Below are 25,624 nucleotides of genomic sequence, written 5' to 3'. Positions count from 1 at the left end.
AGGAAAAAGTAAGAGCTGTTCTCGCTCAAAAAAGAAAAAAAGGTAATATATAGTTATGCAGAGGCCAGAATCTGGTTTCATTGGAATATCAGCAAAGCTAAAAGAGATGTTTTAATTTCACATAGGCACAAATACATTGAGATTCTAGCTCCTTTGACTTCATCACCCGGTTGAGGTTCAGGTGAAGACCCTGGCCCACTTAGGGAGAAGAGAAGCATGTAAAACCATGCTCAGATTTGGAGTTTGTGGAGCGTGCCGGATCAGAGGTCCAAAAAGACAAACTAGCCGAATCTTTGTGTGTAACCCATGTCCCAAGAGAAGAAACAGTGTCTCTCTTCTGAAATAAGCATCCCAGTCACCTGCAAGAGTTGTCCATCAGTGCAGTTCAGTGTCTTCAGTGCCTGAGCAGGCTCCAGGGGAGGCACCACCAGGAGCTCCTCTGCCTGACTCAGTCTCCCTTCGCAGGGTTTGATTAGGAGCAGAGTCCCTGTAGTGGCAGCTGGTGGAGGCAGGCTGTCTCCTGCTGTGTTTCTTTGGCCTCTTTTTCCTCAGGAAATCACTGCCCACTTTTGTGTTTAAGGTATGTTTGAACAGGTACATACAAGTGCAGAGCCTATACGGGCGTGGTTGTTGCACCCTAACTTTGGGAGAGAGCTAATAGCACCCACAGTTTTCCCACTCTCTTGTCTTTTTTTTTTTCTAGATTCTTTAAGGGGGTAAAAAATCTATTCCGTATAAGTATTCAGTAAATTTTCCTCAGCTCATTTTGGCCCCAGTGATGATAAAACATACGGTGTGTGCATAATTTTATACATGCACATGACACCAAATGGTTTTAAATGTGGGCCACCCACAAAACCAGTCTGTTTAGTATAGGTGGGTGTGTATTTGTCTGTCTTTGATATCTAAGCAGCTTCTTTCAGGCTAGTGTCTACATACCTGTAGCTCAAATAAAATTTTATTTCAAATCAGAAAGATACTTTAATTTTTCTCCATGGGCAAGGAATTATCTACTGCAGCTAAGTAATTATATTTCTGTAATGCCCAGAAGGCAAGGAAGGAGCAGCAGTGCAGTTAGAGCATCATTAATCCAGACGCGAGAGTTGTGGGCTCTGGGAATGTTCTCTGAAGGTGTACCCAGGGCAACTTTTACACCATCGTGACTTGAGGAGGCGCTTAGGTGTCCAGGCTCATGAGTGGCCAGATGTACTGGCTGCTCTGTTACTGCTTTCCTCTCTTTAACGACAGAAACCAGTATGTGTTAACGTTACTGGATTCTTGGACCCTTGATTTCAGTTTGACCACAGATCTCAGTCACAACTGGAGTCTCATTGTGGGGGTGCTTGATGAGTATGCAGATAGTCACCACCACAAATAGCTATCCTTGCAATAGACCACAGCTAAATTACATTGCTGCCAGAGCTGGGTCACCAGTGTGGTGGAATGCAGTGCTGTTACTCAGTCCTTCCACTTTTCTTTCTTGTCTCCAAGACCCTAGAAGCTATAAACTTGTAGTAACTACAGATGTCATCACTTAAAAGGTGATGTGCTTTTCAAGAATTAATTTGTTTTCTATTTTTTTCCTGGGGGAAAGGCAGGATACAATGCAAGGAGCGTGCATACATTTGTGTGCTTGTATGCATACAGGCATATTTTCATACAGGCAAAACGGCCGCAGCAAACACCCATGATTTGCAACACTTGAACTTCCACGAAAGCCTTGGACCAGCTTAGAAGCACTCAGTTGTACAAGGCAAGCATATAACTGAGGTTCATTTTTTGTCTATTTTCTCTATGGTTTCACAGCTTTCCTCGTATCTGACATCTCCTGTCTTCACATATACACAAGTTTAACATTAGGCAAGCTGTCTGTGATCCTGCTGCCGAGGAATGTGATATTATATATCTTGTCTACTCAAAGTGCTGCAGGCTGTTACATACGAGTGTTTTGCTGGTGCACATCAGGCATTTATATCTGCTTTCTGGTTTTACGTGTAACACTGACCATAAAGAGGAGCTTATGGGCACGTAAAGTGCAAGTCCTACTGGAGAAGGCTGGAACAGTTTGCTCTTACAGCTCATGAATAGTGTGTATGGGCTCCTCCATGTGACTGTGGCAGCTCCTGCTGGTGGTGCGTGTAGGAATATGAAGAAAATTGCCCCACAGATTGGGGCACTGAGTCACTGAACCTGGAGCATTACCTATAGCTTTCCTTAAAATGGTTGAGGTGCACTTCATCCCCTCAAAGATGCTACAGGAATGTTTATAACACATGAGGTTTGCTTTTGGAAATCTAATTGGGCATCTGATTTGGGGCATGAATTAGTCCCCCCAAATCCATATCAATGGAACTTACCCTGGAAGTCCAGCGAGAGTCACGTACATCTTCCTCAGGGGAGAGCTTGGCTACAGCAGTAATTCACAGAGCCACCAAGTGACGCTGGGCAGGTCACAGATCCTTGGTACTTGGACATGTCTGCAGTGGCCATAAGAGCCATAAGGCCATAGGAGCTATGGATTTGTTCTTTGAAGTCATCTCTTAAAAGTTAGCGCTTGATTCATTTGTCTGGCAAATACCTGATGATGGAAAGTATTATAATGACTTTTGCTTTACGGACCGTCTTGGAAGGTCTACAACTCCAGAAAGGGATCCTTGTATTTCTCCTTTAGCAAAGAATGTCATAACAGAAATGGAGGAGAGGATGTGTTTCACATCACCTGCTCTGTTTTAGATAACAAGGAACTTGAGATTTTCAGGGAACAGCAGAAACATGGGTCTTGGCTGATAATAGTAAGAATTAATATTTAATTAAACTTGGACATTGTATTAATCATGTATATGCATTACATTTTATATTCATCCATCACATTCTCATACCAGTAAATAACAGAAATTCTTTATGACCACAGGAAAACAGCTCTAGCTTGAAAGGAAGGAGAAATGTGGAATAAGAAAATGTCTTTATTTCAGCTTTTGACTAAAACTATTGATAATCTTAGAGATGATAATTACTTTTCGCTCAGTGAATAAATACCTGCTTAAATGCTCAAACCATCTCATACATCAAACCACCAGCTACTGCAAAAATTGTTGTGATTTCAGTTAGCATACACAGATTTCTATTGTCTGACTTTCTGGGCTATTGAATGGAAACCCTGCTGAGCTATGGAAAAGTGAACGGTGTGCTTCTCTGTCTCTCTCACCATGACCACAAGTGTCACCCACACTCTGATTACAGAACCTTGTTACTGGTAGTGGTGTAGGGCAGAAGGAACCCAGCTCAACCTTCTGAATACCAGGGAAGTCATCATAGCAGCAGTTAGCAAAATGTATATTTTTTTTTTGACATATAAGTAGAGGAAAATTGCTGCTGAATCACTGGAAAGGAAGAAATATGAGAGCTTAAGATGCCATTTTTACAGGCATAATTTTTACTCTAATGGTCTTTAATAGCATGTACAAGTCAGTGTAATGCTGTCAGCTGCAGCAGAGATACAAATACAGAAATGTAATAACTGAAGCTGCTTGGAATAATTGTTTTCTTGCTGTAGTTAATTAGTAGTGTATCGTGGTTTTCCTTTTCTGTTTGCTTATTCAACTTGTGAAATGGTAGCTGGTATCTTGGCTCTTCTTTACCATTTATTTATTGAATTTCTTCTTTTGCCCTTCCTGCAAATATAGTCTCTTATTGACTTGCAGTAACTTGCCTTTAGGCATGTCACAGGAATCTTTTGGTGTCCGGCACTGGGTAGCACTTTCCAGGAGGTATCTTTCAGGTAGTAAACAACTAAATATACCAGATATATTTCCCTTGTGTTTAGAGTCAGAAGGGCAGTTGCACATAGTGCCAAGAGAAGCACCATCTGTCCTAATAAGCAGTCAGAAACATTACTGAAAATACCTGTTTGAATTCAAAGGTCAACTTATTTCCTGGGGGAAGGAAATCTGGAGAGCAGGGGGAAATCCAAACTCGATAAGCTCTAGCAACACAGGGAAAGGTTACACAAACACATTGTGGCTGTCATGATGAGGGTACTTATCCTAGGAACAAAGAAATATTTATTTTATCCTATCGTGTCCTCTGAAACCATTAAGATATCAAAATCTGACCACGATGGTGCTCATTGTCTGATAGATTCAGAAAAATGTAGGTTGTAAAGGATCTCTGGAGGTCTCTGATGCTCTCAAAACAGGACCAAACTAAAACCTAAATCTCTCTTCATTTAATTGTGTCTCTCAGGGTCTTACGCAGTTTTTATAGATCTTTAAGGCTGGATACCCTCACCTGTTCAACTCGTGATCCAGTGAAGGCAAAGTCCAGAATGAAGTAAATTCTATTCCTGTAAATTACACAGCTTCTCCTGTCCCTCATGGAAGGGGTGAGAGGGCTGTGTTAGTGGACGCAGGAGTCAGCCCTACTGACCGCTATGGCTGTTAGCGGGAGCTCCCCAAGAGGAACATTTCACCCCGTGCTCTAAAGAAACAGTTCCTGTCAAATATACCATTTATTTGAAAGTGAAACTTTTCAGAGGAACATGCTGATTTCCATGCACGGGAAACCAGAAGAGAGTGTAGAAATGATCAAATTGAAATAGTTGAATACTTGTTTCAACATTTTTTCCCCTGTGACATTTTGAATCTTCTTTCTAATAGATTTTTTAAAAAAGTTTTCTTTTGACACTTTGATATTATTTCAGCCCGTTGTGTGGAATATATAATCTGATTTTATCAAAATAAAGCAATTTAGCTGACTCCACATGACTTTTAAAAAAACGTCATAAGAAAATTTGGAGATTCTTAGACTTTTATGCCTGTTTAGCACAAAACTTTTGATTCCCTATTGGATCTTGATGAAATAGATTGTGCACGTTGAAGACACCTCTCTGGTACACACACATAAACTGTGTGTATGTGTGCGTTCTCATTTGTCTTATTTTAATGGGCTGCAGGCATCTCGGGTTAGTGGTCCAGGTTTAGTGTGTGTTTGCTAATTTAATGTCTCTAATTCATGATTCTACTGACCTCATAAAATCGACGTTTATAGACACTGAGCAGAGAGGCTTTCTCTACATATACATTATGCCTTGATGTGAGGTTTGACTTAAAAAAAATCTCTGATGGAGGTCTTTCATTCCTTTTATAAATAGTTTTTGAAACTGTGTGCACTCCTTCAGGACAGTGCTCATATTCTATGGGGCACCATATTGCATAATCTCTGATTGGATCTGGAAGCTACATCTATCAGATGATCGTTTTTAATTCACTAAGAAAATACAATTATCAGGCACATAGCTGAGATATGTATCTTGTTGTTTAGAAATGCTGAGAGTCTTTGGGCACTTGTGTGTCTGGACCACAGTTCCATGTTGCAGCACCAAGGGCATCAGTACTGGCCTGTCTCTGCAATATGTGCTGAAATCCAAAATTCTGAAGATCGAAAACTTTTCATTGGGAACCTGAGGCAGATTGTCAGGTCAGGACCACCACAGATCTGCAATAAGATGATCTGGTTGTTGATCCGACATGCCTATGGGCATGTATTAATTTTACAGGAAAGATATTTCTAGTTTTAAGTTAGATATACCTTCCTGATATAGAAATCTGATAGCAGGTGGGTAGCACGGAGGCAAACAGAAGGAAGAGTTGAGATGTCTTTGAGAAGACATTGTCAGTCCACAGCCAGTTGTTATTTTAAGAGCAAGGATCTGTTGTTCTATAGATATGTTGGATGGATTGGAAGGAGAAAGGAGAGCACAAGGCACGTCTCCTTGACGGTGAAAAGACCAAGAGTCTCATGCAGACATTTGTTCTCTCCTTGTGACAGGAGTTGAAGTCCAGCCAGGAAAGAAGCTGATTCCTGGGAGGTAGAAAGGGAGCTTGATTATGGAAAAATGCATTTCATTTTACTGACATTTTCACAGCTATGAAACACTTTGTTAATTTGCAATAGCAGCTTTTGCAGTCTTGTCAAAATAAATGTCCACTGCAGTTGGGAAACTCCCAACATTTACTCAGTTACAGCTAAATGGAAGGAAGGTGCACTCATTCATCGTGGTAAGAAGTGTGCAGACAGCTTTGTGACTAAATGCAGAGAGAGAGTGAATATGAAGTCAATCCCTTTCTCTACAACCTCAGAAACACCACACCGTTATTCTGTGCCTTATTTTCCCTAGATGGAAACAGAAAACTTTGGCTTTCCTCTGTAAGATTCTGTGAAACCTTATTTTCTCATGCTGTGAAAGTATCCTGAGCTCCTCGTGTGAGAGGCAGTCAATGGAAACAGGCAATAGACTCTTTTTCCCCTCTGTTTTGAGAGGCAAAAGAAACAAGCAGGAGGAGATGTTTTGCAGTTTTATTTTCAGAAGACCTGGAAGTCTTCTTTGGTGATGGTTGTTCTCTTGCTTTTGTCCTTGCAGGTACTATGCTATCTGTTGCCAGCCTCTGGTTTACAGGAACAAGATGACTCCATTGCGCATTGCTGTAATGCTTGGAGGGTGCTGGGTAATCCCAACGTTTATATCTTTCCTCCCTATCATGCAAGGCTGGAATAGCATTGGCATCATTGATCTGGTGAGTAGTTGAGGAGATACATCAGCGTGGTATCAAATATATTCAGTGCTGTACGTTCTTCTTTAAAAAGCAACATTTGAAGAAAAAAAGATAAGAGGAGCTGGAAGAGAAACTGCTTGTTACAGATGTAGAGGGGCTGCTGAACTTCTGGAGGATGTTTTTAAGGGGGTTTGAAATGACTCTGTCCTGGAAGGACTGTCCCAAAGACAGTGGTGGCTCTGGGAGAGGATTTTACCTGTATCTACTAATCAGTTCAGTGAGTAGTTCTTTGAAAACATGCCAAGCCCCAACTGGCTCGCGACAGGCACCTCAACAATCCTCAGTTCCCCTTGGCCTCTGCAGATTTTGTGGAGTGCTGGCCACATCTGGGTGAGCCTAAGGGTCCCTCCTTGCCATGCTAGTGATGTTTGGAGAGCCAGGAAACCCAGACTTCCCCGTAAGGGATTATACTTTGGTCCAGTCCCATCAATATCCTGTGTCTTGGTATGATCCTTGAAGTGGGAGAAAGGTAAAGTTCCCCTGTGTAAGTCATTTAAGCAGGAGTCAGTTTTCCCCACTGCAGTCTGTCTTCTCTTTCAAGATCTTTTCTTCTGGGGAAGCAGATAAGAGCTATAAATCTGCTCTCTTTTCAATCTGAAGATGCAGGAATTAAAAAATGGCAAACTGTGAAAACACCGTATTTAGAAGAGCTTCTTTAAAGAGATGCGGCATCTTCTGTGCCAAGTCTCAGTCAAAGAGATATGAATACTTCTTGGCTCACGGAGAATAGCAGGTGCAAGCTGGCAAGCCTCTAGACAAGGCGACGAAGCCAAAATTGCTTCCAGACAAGCACCTTTAGGATGTGCAGGCGGTAGAAAAGGGAGGTGCATTTTGTTTATTTAACAAACCATGTCGGGTATCTGATTTCTTCCACTGATTTCTTGCCCGCACCTTTTCAGAAAAGACTCGACTCCCAGCTGTCTGTACCAGCTTTTCTAAACACCAGTGCAAGCCCTGCCCTTCCTTGTAACTTGCTGACGTCTGTTTGGTGCTCACCGTTCAGGTTTCAGCAGCTGTGTGCTGAGAGGTAGTGTAGGGTTCAAACACCATCTAGTGAAAATGCTTCATAGTTTACTTTAGAAGTAAACTTTCTGCATGCCCAATTAACTAATTCTGATATTATAGTTTTAAATGGGAGACGGAGTTGTTCTCTTGTTAGAATAAAACATCAGAAATCTTGGGCCTGATGGACCTGCAGTGACATTGTTTTGTAGCAAGAATAGCCTCAAAGAAATCTTGTCTGTCCCAGTTACTCCTCCTGCTTCCCAAACTCACATGCGAGACCCCTTTCTTCATCCTCTGTCTCACTTTCCAACACAATTTATTGACCAGATCTCAGCTCACAGACTCAACCTGCAGACTTCTCCTGCCTGGGAAGCTCAGTGTCACGTGCCAGCCTGGAACTGCCTCCCCTCAGCTGCTGAGGCCACTGTATCCTGATTCCTTCCCTGGTTTTCTCCCTGGGTGAAACTTGTGCATCCTTAGTGTAAAACTATGCCCTAGTGAACAGAACAGTGAGCACTGGAAAAAAAAGCACAGCACAAAGTGAAGTCATTCCCCTTTGCTGTGCCTGAACTGGGGTGGTAGGCTGATTTTTACTGGCCAGGTTGAGGCACGCTTGAAGATGCCAGAGCAGTAACGTGGTCTGGTCCAGCAGACCTGGGGATCAGCAGGGCTGGAGGGCCCGTGGTGTGAGCACAGGCAGAAGAGGCTGCAGTGGGTAAGGCAGATATTGTGATTGGGAGAGGGAGGGGAGTGAATCGGAAAGCGGTGGTGATGTGTTCTGGCAAACAGACTGCTGGTATCGAAGGAACAGCACTGAACTTCTTTTTATCCTTGTCCTCCCTCCCCCTGCCCCAGATTCAGCAAAGGCAGTTCAACAAGGCTTCCAACTCCACCTACTGCATATTCATGGTCAACAAGCCATATGCCATTACCTGCTCCGTGGTGGCCTTCTACATTCCCTTCCTCCTGATGGTGCTGGCCTATTACCGCATCTACGTGACAGCCAGGGAGCATGCCCGCCAGATCCGGGTGCTGCAGCGTGCGGGAGCCCCCACCGACGGCCGGCAGCACCACCCGGACCAGCACAGCACGCACCGCATGAAGACTGAGACCAAAGCTGCCAAGACCCTGTGCATCATCATGGGGTGCTTCTGCCTGTGCTGGGCTCCCTTCTTTGTCACTAACATAGTAGACCCTTTTATAAACTACACGGTGCCGGGGAAGCTGTGGACGGCTTTCCTGTGGCTGGGTTACATCAATTCAGGGTTGAACCCTTTCCTCTACGCCTTCCTGAACAAGTCTTTCAGACGTGCCTTCCTCATTATCCTGTGCTGTGGTGATGAGCGATACCGAAGGCCTTCCATCCTGGGGCAGACGGTCCCCTGTTCCACCACCACAATAAATGGATCAACTCATGTGCTAAGGTGAGTGTTTCTCAGACTTTGCAAAATGCCTGGAGTCGTTAGAAAGAGTACTTCTCTAGAGTCTTCATAACATACTGGTTTCACTTTGTATTTGAAATACCCGATTGGTGAATTGTTTAAAAAGTTGGGAGGGCGAGAGAAGCACCCAGAAATCCTGAGAGTGCTCAGACGACCTGGGTTTGTAGATAAAAGATATGTGTTGGCATGTGCAGTTTCTCTGGAGGTGTGTTCATGAAAGAGCAGTGAGAACGTGGAAGTCATGTATGCATTTCAGCAAGCGCTGCTCGTTTTTCTAGGGGAATAACTTGACCCCATGGGGAGGACCTTGGGGGAGGCTGCCGACTCCATCTTCTATAGCAAAGGGATCATGATCCCCATTGATCCTTCTCAGGTTCTGCCTCTACGTGCATTTTGCTTTAGCAGTTCAGCAAACAATGGAATGTCTGCCTTTTAGTGTAGCCCGGTCAAAGCCTGCCCCCGTGCAAGGCGGTGGCACCCAGCTCTGCAGGATCCCTCGGAGCTGAGTGAGCCTCTCACGGGCTACAGGACATGTGTCAGTCCTGTTGGTTGGTGGTTTGAGGTACCAGTGAATTTGAACCCCACACCTCACACACTGTGTTCCCTGCAAGAGGAGAGTGTGTGGGCTGTGCACTGCCAGGGTACAGAGGGATTTGGAGGGTTCTGTGGTATGAAACACCCTCTGCTGTCTTCTCACCAAGCAGAGAGGTGGGAGGCAGAACCCAGGGGGAGGAAGGGAGGGGAGAACTTTTATCTCTTGTAATATCAGAACAAGCTACAGTCTCTGAAAAAGAAATAGGTGTTTCTATGCAACTGTCTAGAGGGGATTTGGTTCTTTAGGTAGATGAATGCTCTACACATGCAGATGAGGACTTGGTAACCATGTTTGTGTTCAGAGATGAGCTTGTCTGGAGACCAAATCATAGTATCATAGAATAGTTTGGGTTGGAAGGGACCTTAAAGATCATCTAGTTCCAACCCCCTGCCATGGGCAGGGACATCCCACTAGATCAGGCTGCCCAAGGCCCCATCCAACCTGGCCTTGAACATCTCCAGGGGTGGAGCAGACGCAGCCTCTCTGGGCAACTTGTGCCAGGGTCTCACCACTCTCATAGTGAATAAATTCACATGAAGTGGTCTTCTCAGACAGGGCTAATGCTAATTTTATTTCTCCAATACATCCTGATTTTCCTTTTATAAAACCCAAAATGTAAAAAAAAAAAAAAAAAAAAAAAAAAAGAAGCATGCGGCTTCTGGGGTGGAAGTTCGTAATCTCCATAAATACAAAATTAGATAACCTGATCAGGCCACATGCATGTCAGCGCTCTGAAGGTGCCCAAAACACTGGGAGAAGTGTGCAGTAAATCATTGTGTGCAGCTGGCACTCAACGCCAGAGCACTGCTGTGGAGTCTTATTGGTCCCTATAGGGAACGTGAGTGATTGTGCCAGATAATCTCTTGAACTGCAGCGAGCCCTGGTGCTTCCTTGCTGCTGTTGGAACAGGCAACACAGCAACTTTGATCTCCAATTTTTAGAAGTTTAGCAACTCTGTGTCTTATAGATCTGTTGGAATAAAAATAAATCCATCCTGCTTGTAGGGAAGAGGAGGTTAGAACTGCTGCGGAGTGAAGGAAGAAGCGATGTGTGCCTGTTGGTGACGCTTTCCCAACAGAAGTGCACAGGGGGGTCCTGCCCCATAGTTCAGTCCCCTACATGTTCCATTCATGGAGCTGCCTGGCAGCGAGCATAGAGGGACAGATCGAGAACAGCCACGACAGTATGTCAGCCCTCCCTGCTGAAGTCTCTGAAAACATTTCAGGAGCAGCAGAGAGGAATCTGAGCTCAGGTCTGCTGCTGCTACATGATGCTAAATATTTCTCTCTCCTCTTTTTTCTCTGTTTCACACATCTGCACACATTTGTAGAAACGACTAATTATGTAAACCAGGGAGAAGTTATTTCTGGAATGTGTACAGGCTGTGTTATCAGAGAGTTGTTACACCCTGCTCTGCTGGTGATGTTGGAAAGAGGGTGGTGCATGAGGGCTGTAGGGAGAAACAGGAGATCAGCTCCAGGCTGTGGCAGCAGCCAACTCGGTTGGGCAAGGAAGAGCTTCAGCAAAGCCTTTCTTGAACAAACTCGCCAAAGGCTCTTATCTGCAGTGGGCCAAAAGGTTTGGCTCCAAACTCAAGGTGTCCTGACTGCCCTCAGCTTCTAAGTCAGCTATTGGCATTCCTCATTTTAAACATGAAGGATGCATGTCTTTGATGTAAAATTGTGGGGTTTTTTTATTTTTAGCATTAACTACAGTATGAATACTTTTCTAAAAGGCTTTTGCCCCTTTACATGAGCAGAATAGATTTTCTGTAGGTGTTGTCTGATTTTTTTTTTTTTTCCCTTATCAGTAAAGTATCATTTGGAAAAGAATTCCAGTGGTAAGATACTACTGCCCAAAGCTAAACAGTTGTTTAGAATAAATTCAGGCCATTAGGGTTAAAATTTCTGACTGGCAGGAGCTGTCTGGGAATGATAATCTTCCTGCAGGATGGATCAGAGCTTTGACATATGTTATCATCTCTTTTGCTACAAGTTCATTAGCCCCAAGACAGATCATTTGGACTGGTGTGCTCTTTTCTTCATTGCCTCATTGCTCGCTGTTTCACACTGGATTTCAGTAGGTCATTTTGGAGGCACAATGTAAGCACTACATATTTTGCTGCGCTTGTGAGTCTTGGAGCAATTATGGGCTGCTAAGCCTTAGGACGTGTGTTGTAATTTCTCCAGCAGTTGCCTTATTAATGAGACCATAGGCAAGAGCTTCACCACTTTGTGAATGTGCTGATAAAGCGCATTCCCACTAAGCTCTTTTTAAGAAGTTTCTGAGCAAAAGATAGAGAAGCACAACAAATGATGACATTCCCCATCCCTTGCAAATTTTGCTTTTCCTCTCTTTTTGGCAGGATTTTAGTAGAAACTCCATGTTGAAAGATACAAATTTTGTTTTCAGAGAAGCTGATGAAATGCTGCTAGAGCGCAGCTAATATCTTTGTGTATGTTTGGGCCAGGATTTTGAATTTTGTCCTTGACGGTAGGGATTTATTTTGCTTCATCTTAGCAAATAGATGCAAATGTTATGTTTGCGTGCCAACCATCATGCTTCTGTGATTAAATTACTCTGATAAGCAGGGCTGTGGGCAGCAACCCTCAGCTCACTGTGCTCTGCAGGTACATTATTGCATTGCTCTGCAGTGGCTGAAGGATCTGAAGGAACGTCCTCTTCTGCAACTCTGAGGGCTCTGTCCTCAGGGATGCCCCAGGGTTTAGCAAGAGGCGCAAGAAACACTAATGTGATTTTTTATTTAATAGACATAAACCTGTTCATGGACTTAGCTATAGATTGCAGTAGTGTCATTTTTCATCTGCTGCAGGTGTGTGGATAAGCCATGCTGACATCCTTGGGTGCTGTTGAGCAGCCCTTTTCACCAGTCTTGTATTCTTTCTCCTTTACAAGTCTGCAAGTGCAGCATTGGGCATGACCAATACCAAACCTCATACAGCATAAGCACTGCTGGAGGGGTATTGAGTGGGTGGCCCTGAGGTGGGGTCACTCTGGAGGCTGCTTTTCCCACTGTGGTACAGCACCATGACGGAGGGAAGCCTCATGAGAGCTCTCCATGCCAAGGCGTGAGATGTTGTATCAACAAAATCGATTAAAAAATGGTGACTTCAGGGATGACAAAGAGTATTTCCTTCATTTCAGCACAGCCCCAGGGCTAAGCCCTTTGGGCAGTGCAACCAGGGGTTGCTCAAGATGTGTTTTCCACTCCCATAATTTCAGTTCAAGTATCAGTTCCCTGTCTTGGAAGAAATGTGGTTCCACACCACAGTCAGAGCATGACTTGGCTTGTTTCGTTTAGCAAAGTGGAGGCTGAGAGGGGATCCGACTGCTATTAGTGAGTACATCAGGGATCAGGGCCTTAAAGACTGGGAAAGGAGAAGAGTTATTTAAGCTAAAGAATAATGCTGTCACAAGAACAAATGGATATAAAGTGGTCAGGAATAAACTCAAGCATGGAATGACATGAAAGCTTCCAGCCATCATGACAGTGACAATTTGAAACAACTTCTTAATAAGACTAGTGAGGGAAAGTGTCTAATTTTTAACAAGCTGAAGGCTGATGAATTTGCGAAAATCATCTTATTATATGGTATGACCGTGATAGCATGAAACTGCTTCAGGACCCCACAAAGTCCCACTTTGACGTTAATTCTGACCCTTGTGGAAACAAGAAGCAGAGCTGGATTGCTTTGGGTCTTTTTGATACCTGACTACGCTGCCTACGTAAAGTGTGGCTTTCTCCCCCATTCATCAGGGAACACTGAGAGAAACAGAAATTGTCCCCATTTCCCAAAAGGCTTCATGGGCTGGCTTCCCGTGCTTCCTACCTCACCTTTCCCCTCTGGGCAGTGGCTGCAGTGCAATATTTCCTGCTGGCTGGCAAATGAGATTTTCCAGATCATAACTGTGTGGATCAGCAGCTTGGTATCCTCAGGTTGCCTCTTCTGCAGGATCTGGGTTTGGCACAAAATTGCCCTCAAAAGACAAATGGGAAGGAAGAACTCTGTCCTTAAGTGATAATGTTCAGACTGTTGGATGTAGAATAGGGTACAAAAAAATCTGAAAAGACAGCATCATGTCTCTGCCACCAGTAGACATGAGATTGTGAAAAGTACATCTCAATTCTCCAAACTAATTTCACGAGGCTGCAATTTGCAAGAGGCGTGACATGTTTGACTTGGTACCTGCATCAGCAGGGTATGTATTAATGAGATCACTCCCATAGTTTGTAAATCATAATAAAAATTCCCACCTTCTCACAGGTGTATTCGTAGTCAGAATTCTGATCCAAGAGCAGGTCTCAACCATAAGCTGTTTACTTCTAATCTCCTTGCTGGAGAAAAACAAATAATTTCTGATAACATGTGCAGACGGTACAAGATTAGAGGACTAACAGTAATGAGAGTGAGCAGCACAGGGCTAGTCTGTACTCTGAATTACTCAGTTATCTGAGCACGAAGAAAATGTTTCTACAGAGTTACAGAAACATGGTCTTTATGGCTGTGCCTCTGGCGTGCTGAAAACCTCAAAGCACCAGCTAATCTAGTAAACTGCCAGGGTGAAACAGGCTTCGATGCTGAGAGCCTGAAGGGAGAAGGTGGCTGTTGCTGCAGACACGGAGCCAGTGCTGCCCAGGTACCCAGCGCAGGACGGGGCTGGCAGGGGGGTACCACGCTCTGGAGGGAGGCTGGAAAAAATGGCATGTGAGTAAAGGTTGCAAAAAGAGGTTGTAGCAAAGTAGTCTTGGTACATGAATTATGCATTTTGTACCAGAAAAGTCAGAGGTTATTGTCTGGATACTGAAGTCTTATGCACAGATGTGAAGCAAGGAAAAGACCTGAAAATTTAAAGTGCACAAACTTGCTTTAGAAACACAGCGGTTGTTGTTAACAGTGAAGCTGTAAGCCAGATTATCATGTGCGGTTTTCTGCCACTAGAATTCTGAGACTGAAGCTCGGCTTTCTTTGTAGTAAGCTCTCTAGTTCAAGAACAGGTATTGAACGTAAAGCAAGAGTGAGTTCAGCCTGTTTTCTTCAGGAGGTGCTGGGTGATGACAGGGGTCGCTGCTGGCTGAGTGACCTGGCTTCCAGGACAGGGACATCCTCATCCGTTTTGCTTTCGGTCCTTTGCTTTGTTGTACTAGCTCTGTGGGCACCCAGCCAGGAGTAAGTTCAGCTTTTTGCTGGGTGCTGCGCAATTTTAGTGGAAAAAAACAGCCCACACGCCTGGCAGCTGTAACTGGGACAAACAAGGGGAGAGGTGGGAGCAGAGGGGCACCACACAGCCCTTGAGCTGGCAGGCTGGACCACAGCCTAAGCCAATCAGCTCTCAGCAGTGTGAGGCTTTGTAAAGTGCCAGAGTATTTTATTGCAGCCTGGTGGGCGTGATGAGGGCAAGAAAGGATAGAGCAACTTCCACCATTAGCAGAGGCACCACAAGTGTATTGGTTTGCTTTCGGTTCAGCACAAGGGCTCTCAGTGACCTTGAAATAACCTTTATTACTTCTCTAAATATGTTTCTATCGTGCCTTTGCTCTGATTTACCAGTTTCTTCTTCAGAGTGGGTATGTAATGGCATAGAGAGTACATACAGATGTCTCATCTCATTATGCCATTTAAAGCTAGACTGGACAAAGTAATTAAAAATAGTACAAGGGGACAATCTTGTACCAGGGAAAAGGCTCAGACTGCAGAATTAGAGTATAGCACTTATAAGTCTTTCTCTTTGGTAATGTTGTTAGTCTTACTCAAAAGATAATCTGATTTTCACCAAAATTTCATTAGCTGCAAAACTGAAAAGGTATTCTGTAAAAAATACAGGGATCATTTGACTCAATAACAACTAAAAAAAAGAGTTTTGTAATTTCTTGGAAGAGCTTTCTTGTAATTTTTTTATGAAGCTTTGCCAATATTTACAATGAAACTTATGTTCCAACTTCCCTGGCATGATTTTACAACTTGGCATCAGTCTTCTCCACAGCGACAGCCTTCTAGTGTAATGTTCACAAATACTGTGACTGGGAGTTGTAAAGGATCATGAGCAAGACAGAGAGAGCTATAAATATCAGGAGGTACCTGATAGCTCAAATAGGAGATGTGGGCTAAGTCAGGAAGTGCAGGGAGAAATTGTATACTCTGCTATGCAGGATGCAAGAGCAGAGAAGCCCTTGGGTCTGGGAATTTAGATGTTCTGTGACAGCAGAAGTTACCATCATAAAAACGGAGAGTTACGCACACGGCAAAGGGCTTGGCTGTGTGTTGTTCTGTGCAGCATCAAATAGCCTACAAACTAAAAGATGGGGCATCATCATCAGCACAACTGTCTTGTCCATCCTTTCCCCTCTCCCTCGTCTGAAGAAAGATGTGTGTATTTCTGTGGCAGCTCTGGTGGCGCACACAGCTCCTCCAGGCAGCAGATGTGCTGCTCACAGAGGCTCAATCCACCCTGGGAAAAAGCATTTGCAATGGCCAGGACATACACCCAGCACGGGGTGTGCACAGCAATGGGCCAAGCAGCTGCAGCCGTGCCTGGGCTGGTGGGAAGCTCCAGTGAGGGCTCCTTCCCGTCCCATCGCTGTCCGGCCGCTTCCCTGTGCCAGTTGCCTGCACCCTCCTACCACTGATGCAGCTTTCTCAGAGCTCTGGACCACCTGGACTTCTTAGCTCTCCTCCAGCAACTTTCTTCTCACTGTTGAAGTGCAAGTGTTAAAAAAGAAATCTGGGGAGAAAGGGTAGAGAGCCAAGGCCAGTGCTGCAACGCAAATGACTGCTTCAGCCGGTGCAAAATCCACATGGGCTTGCAGCTGTCCTTAAATGAGAGAGGTTTTTGGTTCCTTTTACTTAACAGTGACACAGACACATCTCCAGACCTTTTCTGTAGTACTGTAACATTGAGAAAGGAGCAGGAGGTGCTGAGAGCTGCCAGGCACGGCACTGAATTTGGGCTCCCACTGATCAAACACCACCAGGCAGACAGCACCGCCATCGCAGGTACCAGCCGCTTCCCACATCATTTAGAATCCAAACATAGGAAAAAAGAATCCCGAAGGCAGAGAGTTGCAAAAGAGGAAGGAGGACTGCGGCACAGTCTGGAAAATAAAGAGCAGGATTTGCACCATTAATTGAAGCCAGGAAAGCTGCGTGGGAGTGGAAGCTTATGGCAAGACACGGTAGTCAGGAACCTCTCTGAAGCTGTGCTCACTGTCTGAGATACAGCTCCTGCTCTGCCCCTGTTGTGATTCTGGGAAGGCAAAGCGTGCCTGTGCTTGCTGAAGCACCCACCAGCATTTGCACGTACAGAGCACCTCCAGCTTGCGTGGGGGTGGACTTATTTTTTATTGTGGGTGTATGCTAAAGTTATTGCTGAAGCCTTTCTTTGTATTTGTAAATGCAATAGGGTTTTTATTGAGGTTGGGTTTTCCCCAGGGTAGGAAGTCGAGACACTAGTTTCTTTTCTCTCAGCTGTTTTCTGTGACGTCTGGGGTAAAGTTCCTCTTCCCACCCCTTCCCTATTTTTTCTTTTCTAGGGATCTGTGCTAAATTTAAAAGCTTAACAGCTTTAAGATTTTTTTTTTTTTCTTTTTGACACTTCAAACTTCTGCAACAAAGGTTAAAGTCTAGGGAAAGAGCATGGGTGGACCTCCCCTGCTCGGCTCCCAGGGATGATGGAGCTCTGCTGGCATCAGGTTGGGCTGTTCGGGCAGTGTGTGTGTGCATCGCCCCTTCCCTGGTCCTCGCTGACTGTACACCAGTCCCACCTGTGAGCCAAACCGTGAGAAACCCACCGCCAAAGCGAACTGCCTGTCTGGGTGCAAACCAGCTCCCATGGGGACTCCAGCCCTCAGGTAAGCTAATGCTGGCATCCGAGCGGTACCTTGTGTCGGAAGAGGCTGGTACCTTCCTTCACCATAAAACCGCTTGGCTTGCCAATAATCAGGACACTGCTGAAGCCCTGATACACAGCTCAAAAAAATGCCTCACTAGAACAAACTGAGAACTTTTGATAAAAGAAAAGCTTCTTGTAATTCTACCAAGTGAAATCAAAGTATTTATTTCCTACAGAGGAAAAAGGGGATTAGGGTTTTAAAATACCACAGTTTTCTTCAATTTTAGAAAAGTAATCTCCTTCAATATGTCTGTATATTGAAAAAAGAGATTAGAGCCAAGATAACCCCCTTTCTGTTATTTGGCCTAATACAAGATTCAAGATCAGAACATCTCTTCTGCATTACTTTGTTTCTGGTAGGGAAGCAAAGGCACTGAAGGGCACCTTGAGCTTGGAAGCAACTGAAATATCAGGTCGTTTTTGTCTATTTTTAATTGCATGTCTTGAACTTTGGGTAATGAAGACAACTGATGTATTCTGGTGATCTGTTAACTGGGATCCCAGTTAAGGCTTTCTTTCTAGTCTGGGATTTGCTTTTGTTGCTTGGATTTATGTTTCCCTAGAGGATGTGTAATGAATCATAGAATAGTTTGGGGTGGAAGGGACCTTGAAGATCATCTAGTTCCAACCCTCCTGCCGTGGGCAGGGATGCGTCCCTGGTTCGGTAGCCCTCCATTTGCATTATGGCCCATATAATTCAGAGGTTTCTGGGAGACCCCTTTCTCCAGGAAACAGTGGAGATATTTTACTCCATGGGCCATCCAGGGAAGCTTGTCTCAGTCCAGTAACTCCAGGAGCTGCCTGCCCATACCATGCTGGGTCCTGCTCAGTCTTGTTATGTATTCACCAGCAAAGCCTACATAACAAACCCCCCGACTCGGCCCTCTTACTCTGTGCAAAACCTCTCGATATTTACTGTTTATGAAAAACAGAAAGTAACTTGGTTTACAGAAGTTTGCGGTGATCCAGCTGACAATAGCCCTTCCAGAGCTCTCAGGGGACGGTGCTGCAAGGAAGGGTGCTGTTAGGAAAAGCAGAAGAAGCTACAGGGGTGGCTGGCCCTGCTGCAGGTCACCATTTCTTCTCTGTGCAATTTTTATTAGGTTTCACTTTGCTGTCGCTCTGATTCAAATGGAAACTTTAAGTAACTTACATTAATTGTTGTTTTTTTGCCAATTAAACCTCTCTAGTCTTTGACATGCATGACTGTTATTTCTCTCTGCTTTATGCAGCCAGTTTGCTTAATGAACAGAGCGTGCCCAGCAGTTTGCAGTTGCTGGCCTGGAATCGGAGCAGTATTGCCACATGGAGAGCTCTGACAACTCTCTCTGAAGGGCTTCAGCAATGACTCCCTCACTGCAAAGCCTGGGCACCCACTGCCATTCTCACATCTGCTTCCCTCCTCTCCAGCTTTCCTCAAAGTTACTTTTCCTCTCTTCTGCAAAAATGCAAGGAAACAGCAAGGGAGCGTATGACAAAAATAGGACAGTCCTCTGTCTGGTGGGACTCACTCAGTAAAGATGGGTAGGACTTCCAGAGGTTTAGTTTTTCATCCTTCTGGGTCTCCTGACAGTAAAAGCAAGCAGCTCCTGTTGTGCACAAAGTGATTTTAATGGTAATTTTAATTGGTTTGGAGGCCTTGATGAAAAAGCAGGACATTATCTCTCGGGAAAAGCTCTAATCTGATTTCACTTGAGTCCTTACCGATACGGAGCACCATTATTGGACTGCCTAATTTAATCCCAGCTCTGCTTCCTGAATCAACGATACGATGCTAGATATTTATTCAGGTTTATATACCTAAAATGGAAAGCTTCTACTAAAAAATGAATTCTCTCTCATGCAACGGTATTTAGCTGAGCTGCCCAACAGCAATGTATCCTGTGTTGGGAATACAGGACAGGCTGAATAGCTGTTGCTGGGAATGGTGCGATGAGGTGGACAAAGATGTGTGCAGATTTTCTATTTTCCAGCTGTGATTAGAAGTCTGTTGCCCAGAAAGGAGCAGCGCTGGACATAGCACTGTGTTCCTTGCAGCTGGACTGCTTGATATTTCCTCCTGTTAAATAGCAAGGCCAAGACCTATTGAAAAGTTATCGCTTAAATAATTGAATGTAATTGAAACAATTACATTTAGGTAAATATATACATCCCTTATAATACATACCAACATATTAAATCTGATTCCAAGTCCTGCTTGGCCTTCTGTCCCTTTATTCCAGAGGGCCAGGACTTTGGTACCTGAATATATTCTGTTACGGGTAGCAATTTATATCCACCTACCTCTATGTTTCAGCACATGGCTCCCAACTGAGATCTTTGCACAACTATGCTGAATGTGTTGGGATTTTTCTCTTCTTGACAGAGATTAATATGTTTTATTAGCCAAAGTGACATTAAAACATCAGTATTTGCAAAGAGCTTCATGTGCCTTAGGGCTAAAGAAGCTATATAAATCTAAGCAATTATTGTTGTGTTCTGTTATCTGTTGTGGCAGTGGACATCTTTCAAACTCAGGGCTAATTCTTTAAGTGTGTTTTAATTTTAATTTTTCATTTTTAAATAACTCTCTTCCTTTCTGATTGCTGTAAGAGAATTTATTTAAGCACTATACACACTGTCTCTTTCTGTGTAAACTCATGCTGTGGAAAAGCTTTGTCATTGCTGTAGTTAAAACTGCTTCTAAGGCCTTTCGTGCATCTGCGGCAGAGAAGAGCCCTGTTATTCGCAAGACATTTTGACCGGCTTTTTGATATCTCCAGGGAGGTGTCAAGGACTTTCACTACATCTTCTCAATTTGGTTGCCTTCTAGCATTCTACCACTTTTTAGACCCTCAACCATTGCTTGTATTTCCGATTGCTGGGTGGCTGCTACTGCAAGCCCGCCTGGTTCACATGCTTCATCAAATTCAGGTACCTGCTAAGCCTGGCTGCAGCGCTCACCCACCTGTGGTTTCAGTCTAGTCAGCTGTAAGCATCTTTCCATCTTAACCTGCACATTTCAAAACAGTAAATTGGCCATTTTGAGGATTTTGTTTTTATTTATTTGGCATAGAAAAGACTATAGTTGCTGCTAACATCTGATGTTCAACATGCAGTTGCATCTTGAATAAATGACCTGACTTGTGTATTGATACAGATGTGGTTTTGTTTTGCTTTTGTCACCGGTAAAGATGCAATATTTCTTTACGTACGCCTTTGGGAGTACATAACGTCTTACAAATACTACATAAACCATTACATACAGCTGAGTAAGGTATTCCTGCATTAGTTGATGATTTCCAGTCCTTTCTTCTGCACTACTCTTTCTGGTCTTTGGCTATCACGGGCTGCTTCAGCATTGCTATCCTCTGTCACAGAACACAGCATTTTTAAAATTAGGTATTTACTTCCAGGAGGCACTTTGGAAACTCACCTTTGTTGTGGTTGCTATATTTTGCTTTATGGTTGCATCTTTATCAATGAGATTTATACCTAGCAAATGATGCCTGCATTGGTCACAAGCCTATCAATAGGGGATTTTTCTGGATTGTTCCTTTGACCATATGTCTGCATTTAATCCTGATTAAGTTACACAACTTCTCTTGCTTAGGGAGCTCATTGAACTACACATTGCCTTTCTCGTATTGGTGGCAAGGTGTAGTCCTCTCCTTTGAAATGTACAAGCTCCTCCATATCTGAAGATTTTTTCTTACATTGCAGGGGTAAACTTGGATGTATTTTCTTGCTACTGACTTCAAAACATCTGAAATCCTGTGCTCCGAAGATTAGTTTCACCATAAGCATTCATATTTTGCAGGTGTTGTAATCAGAAGAATAAACTTATCTTGATATGCAATATTTGTAACTCCTGGCTGGGGGAACCTGTGACTGACACATGTCAGAGTCCCAAGTCTATTTTCAAATTTCCAGAGACAAAGCAGATTCCTTACCTTCTTAAGGGAACATTTTCATGATTTCTAATAGCTTGCACTAGTAGACATTTTTTAAGTTCTGCTTCTTCTTTAAAAATAAGCCTTTATTTAATTTCTCCTATTACACCCCTTAAATTTATTTAGTAAAACTTCCTCTCAACGTTCACATCCTTTGCCTCCTATATGCAAAGTCAACATAAGTAGTTAACATAATACAAAGCAAGTTAATCACCCTCTATTTTACAAATCCATATTTGAATTTAACCTTTGAACACAACTTCAAATTCATAACTTAGGAACTTCCCAAGAGGTCACTGAAGCACAGAAGATGTTCCCAGCACACTCCACATCATGTCATTAATTGCCCTGTAAGATGACAGAATGAGGAAAGATTGGTTGTAATCTCTGTGCAGATAGAGTGATCTGTTCTGGTAATGTCTGGTCTTTTGTCTGAGTGTAACTCCTTATGGACCAGAGGCAACAAGTGAGCAGGAACAGCAAAACAGATCCAAGTGTGAAGGTTATAATGGAGTGGTGATTCACATTAAAAGCTCAGAGCTTTCCCAAGCGCAGCTGGGAGGCTGTAACTGTGTCCTGGCAGGAGTCTGCTGCAGGGCTGCAGATCACCAGCAAAGAAGTCTGAGGGTGGACTGATCCGTTTGGATTAGGAGCTTAATAGGGCTCTACTGGTATCCCTGTGGATATCCCTGTGGAAATCCACAGTGGGTCTCAGCTACTGCTCTGTTGGGAAATGTGCATTTTTTTGTGGGAGCAATAACATGTAAACATCTGGTCATAATGAGGTGGGATACTTCCTCCACAGATGTCATACACTTGGATGAAAGTGATCATCAGCATTTTTTATGTAAACTGTTTATAAATTAAGTCTGAAGCGCAGAGGCACTCTGACCCTGGAGGAGAAGTGGCGTAGGTACTGTCAGATGCAGAGCTGGCTGAAATTGCCTCAATCCCATTATCTCCCTACAGAAAATGTACTGTTTTTTTGAGAGGACAGCTCCAACCATTTTCTTTTTTTCCTATGGAATGGAAGTTTATGCTATTAATAGTGTAAGGAGTTAACTAGCCAATAGACTTACTGATATTTTTCCTCTTTCATTAGGGAAGGAAGATGTGCTAGTTCTAGCAGAAGCTCAGTTCAGCAGAGTGAGGACTCCTTCCATGGCTCTTTAGATTTAATTCCAGAAAACAGACGCATTACAGGCATAAGTTTTGCAATCAGTTTTGCACAACAGAGCATCCTTAGGATACAGCTGAGCTGCGTGGGTTTTCATTACTTGAACAGGACTGTGCTGGAAAGGAGGAACATTGCTGTGGTCCACCCTGCATTCTTCCATTTATCTGGTGCTGCAGATAAATGAAGTGAAAGTAGTGAAAGTAACCATCTTGCTTGGTTAAACCTTTCTTGGCAGCAACTGAGCCAGTAGTTTCAAAGTCAATTTTGTCCCTCGAGGAAGCTGTTGATTCTGCCTGACACTTGTTAAGTGTCACTGTCACTAACAGTCCTTGAAGAGATGTTCTTGCAGGCTTAACAGAAGGGATGTTAATTAGCCTGTTGATTTGTGTTATACTGTAGGTCCATCAAACACCAAGCAGCACTTTGGTAACTAAAAGAGACACATGGTTCTAAAGAGCATTTAGCTTTATCTATAAAATGCTATTTAATACCTGGGAAGAATGTCAGGTACAAGCCAGCATTTGTTAGATGTTGTGGCAGCAGTCATCACTATCTGCAGCATTAAATGTCATTAAATAATGACATTAAGTGCTCTGGCACACAGGGAATGCACTCAGACTCGTGTAGGCAGTTGGAACTCTGTTCAACTGCTGCTGCCTCAACTGTGAGTCCAACTGACCCTGGATGCATTTGCTTTCAAGATCATTAACTTTGTTCTAGTTCAGACCAATGTTCTTCCAGGTCAGTTCTTGATCCTCTTGAAGCTAGTAAGAGGTTTGTCAGAGATTTCATCCGATCCCAGGAGAGTTCAGCATTTCAAAGTATCACTGACTCATTGGTCACTAACTTGGGCATTAGCTTGCCTATACCTGAAATCAAGCTGGTACTTACGTGGGCTCGCAGCATCAACCAGGCATTGACACGACATTTGTGAGGGTATCAGACTGCAGTGGGCACTCCTGGAAGAAGGAAACAGGCCAAAATAGCTTGGGAAACACCCCTGCAACAAATAACCCTTTCCGGACCACTTTCCAAGTAACCTAGCACAAATACATATATATTAGATTGAATTTAGCTTATTTTCATGTACATCCACTCTAGGAAGAGAAAACCAAAAAGGTGGTTTACGTCTTCTTACATCCCCATCACATTTTCTACACTTTTGTGCTTTGCGTGGGTGTGATGTCACACAGCACGTAGTGCAATATCCTCATAGGAAGATTGTACTGCTTTGAAATCCTTACCTTTCAACATGAAGTACAGAAATTCCTTTAGCCTCAAAGTCTCCAAATGTCTGAGTCTTGGCACCACTTTTTCCACCACTGAAGGGAAGATACCTCTGGAAAGACATGTAACAGCTGGTAAAGTGCAAACCACAGTAATAAGCTATTAATATATATTTTTTAAGAAGTAATGTAAACACAACATGGATTTGTCACTTTGGAAGGATTCAGCACTGCTGCATGGGATGGAGGATAGCAGAACAGGCAAAATTGAGTATTTGTACAAAAGAAAAGAAAAATCAAAAAATTCTTAGTGTCTTGTGTTCATGTTATGTACGAATAATTTTATCGTTGACTGATCTGTGAGCTGCCTGACAGTACGCAGAAACGGTAACAGTTTACATTAATGTATGAAAGGCACATATAATCTATTCAGCAAAATTCATGCCCCATGGTGCTCTTTTGACAAGTTTTTATATACCACTGCAGTTAGTATTTATTAGCAATGAAAGTACCTTATAAGACTTTGATACAATATTTGAGACAAGAACTGCACAAAGCAACTGCTTCGTAGGCAAGAAAGCAATTACAAATGACACTTCAAGAAGCATTACCAAGACTTCTTCAAAGAGCTCAAGAGTTTCATGCCATTGCAAACACAACACCCGACAATGGCACAGTGCTGTCAGCTCAGAAGATGGGAACATTCACTCAGATCCAACCCAGCAGGAATGTCACATCCACTTTCCAAGCAAGTAGGTGCACCTTCTGCAGTGCCATGGCATCCCTGGGGCTCCCTGATTCCACACAGCTCTGTTCATCTTCTGTGATCATATGGGAGTGAAGTGATGGAATGCAAGAGGAATCCATCAAAAAACAGCTAAAAAACTTAGGGAAATTATGCACTTTAGTTACACACCATTTCTTTATCTGTTTTTGAAAGAACCTTTGCTCTTAATAAATCTTAAAATAAACCCTGAATTTTTAAAATAAACACAGAATTTTACAAGCAAATATTTCAGAGTGCCCCAGAGTAAACAAAAGGCTTTGATTTTCAGCAGTGCTTCTCCCTTTGGCTTCCAGTACAGACCTGGGTGCTGAGTGTTTTGGAGGCAATTAGATCCTCAGAGATCTGCAAAATCCATGCATGCCTTTAAGTAAAAAAATGCACATACTTGGAAGCAGCAGAGCCAGTTGGAGAGACTAATCTTTGGAATATCACTCAGAAGTGTCGGGCATATATTAAAGGACAACTCTAAATTATACTCTCATGACATAAGGCAAATTGTCTAACTCAAATAATTTTTAGTTTCTTCACCGGTCCAAGCTCCCAGCTGTTGTTGCCACAGTTTTTGTCAAACTCGGAACAGGTAACATAAGCTCAGAATGACATCCATGTGGTTAAATTAGACTTACAAAGCTCATGTGCCCAAGCACGATAATTTTCAGCTGTTAATTATGTTGTCACTGCCACTGATGATACTTAACAGCACTATTGCAACCTCTTGAGCCAACTGAGTGGCTTTTAGGGGAGGAAAAGCAGGCCAGTCAAGCGAAATCCAAGCGTTTGGGTGTCAGAAAGATATCTCTTCCATAGAGACAAGCAGACATCTGAGATAGCTGTGAGTCTGCAGTTACCCTGGGCAGGGAGTTCCACCACTCCAGTGAGGTGTGTTAGCTGGGACATCCCTCTTGCCCCACAAAAATTAGCGAAGGCAAGCTCCTCCAGTA

General features: G+C 43.4%; 1 protein-coding gene across 9 annotated transcripts in view; it reads left to right on the top strand.

The window, feature by feature from the left end:
* The window catches only part of HTR4 (5-hydroxytryptamine receptor 4), a 127,732-nt gene that overhangs the window by 60,204 nt on the left and 41,904 nt on the right, over positions 1 to 25,624 (top strand). For 7 of the 9 annotated variants that reach the window (XR_008452177.1, XR_008452179.1, XR_008452178.1 and 4 more), the window contains exons 5-6: positions 6,419 to 6,572; positions 8,472 to 9,040. Coding sequence is in view for 5 of the 9 variants with exons in the window: in XM_054079290.1 (XP_053935265.1) it covers positions 6,419 to 6,572; positions 8,472 to 9,040 (723 nt within the window). In the remaining 4 variants the exon portion in view is untranslated. Of the gene's footprint in view, positions 1 to 6,418; positions 6,573 to 8,471; positions 9,041 to 17,284; positions 17,521 to 21,263; positions 21,573 to 25,624 lie in introns of those variants that run through there. The other 2 variants (XM_054079288.1, XM_054079287.1) reach the window with 2 other exon arrangements.

This window comes from Cuculus canorus, chromosome 14, assembly GCF_017976375.1.
Source record: "Cuculus canorus isolate bCucCan1 chromosome 14, bCucCan1.pri, whole genome shotgun sequence".
Lineage (NCBI taxonomy): Eukaryota > Metazoa > Chordata > Aves > Cuculiformes > Cuculidae > Cuculus > Cuculus canorus.
The sequence above is the reverse complement of the archived record's forward strand: the minus strand, read 5'-3'. Positions and strand labels throughout refer to the sequence as shown.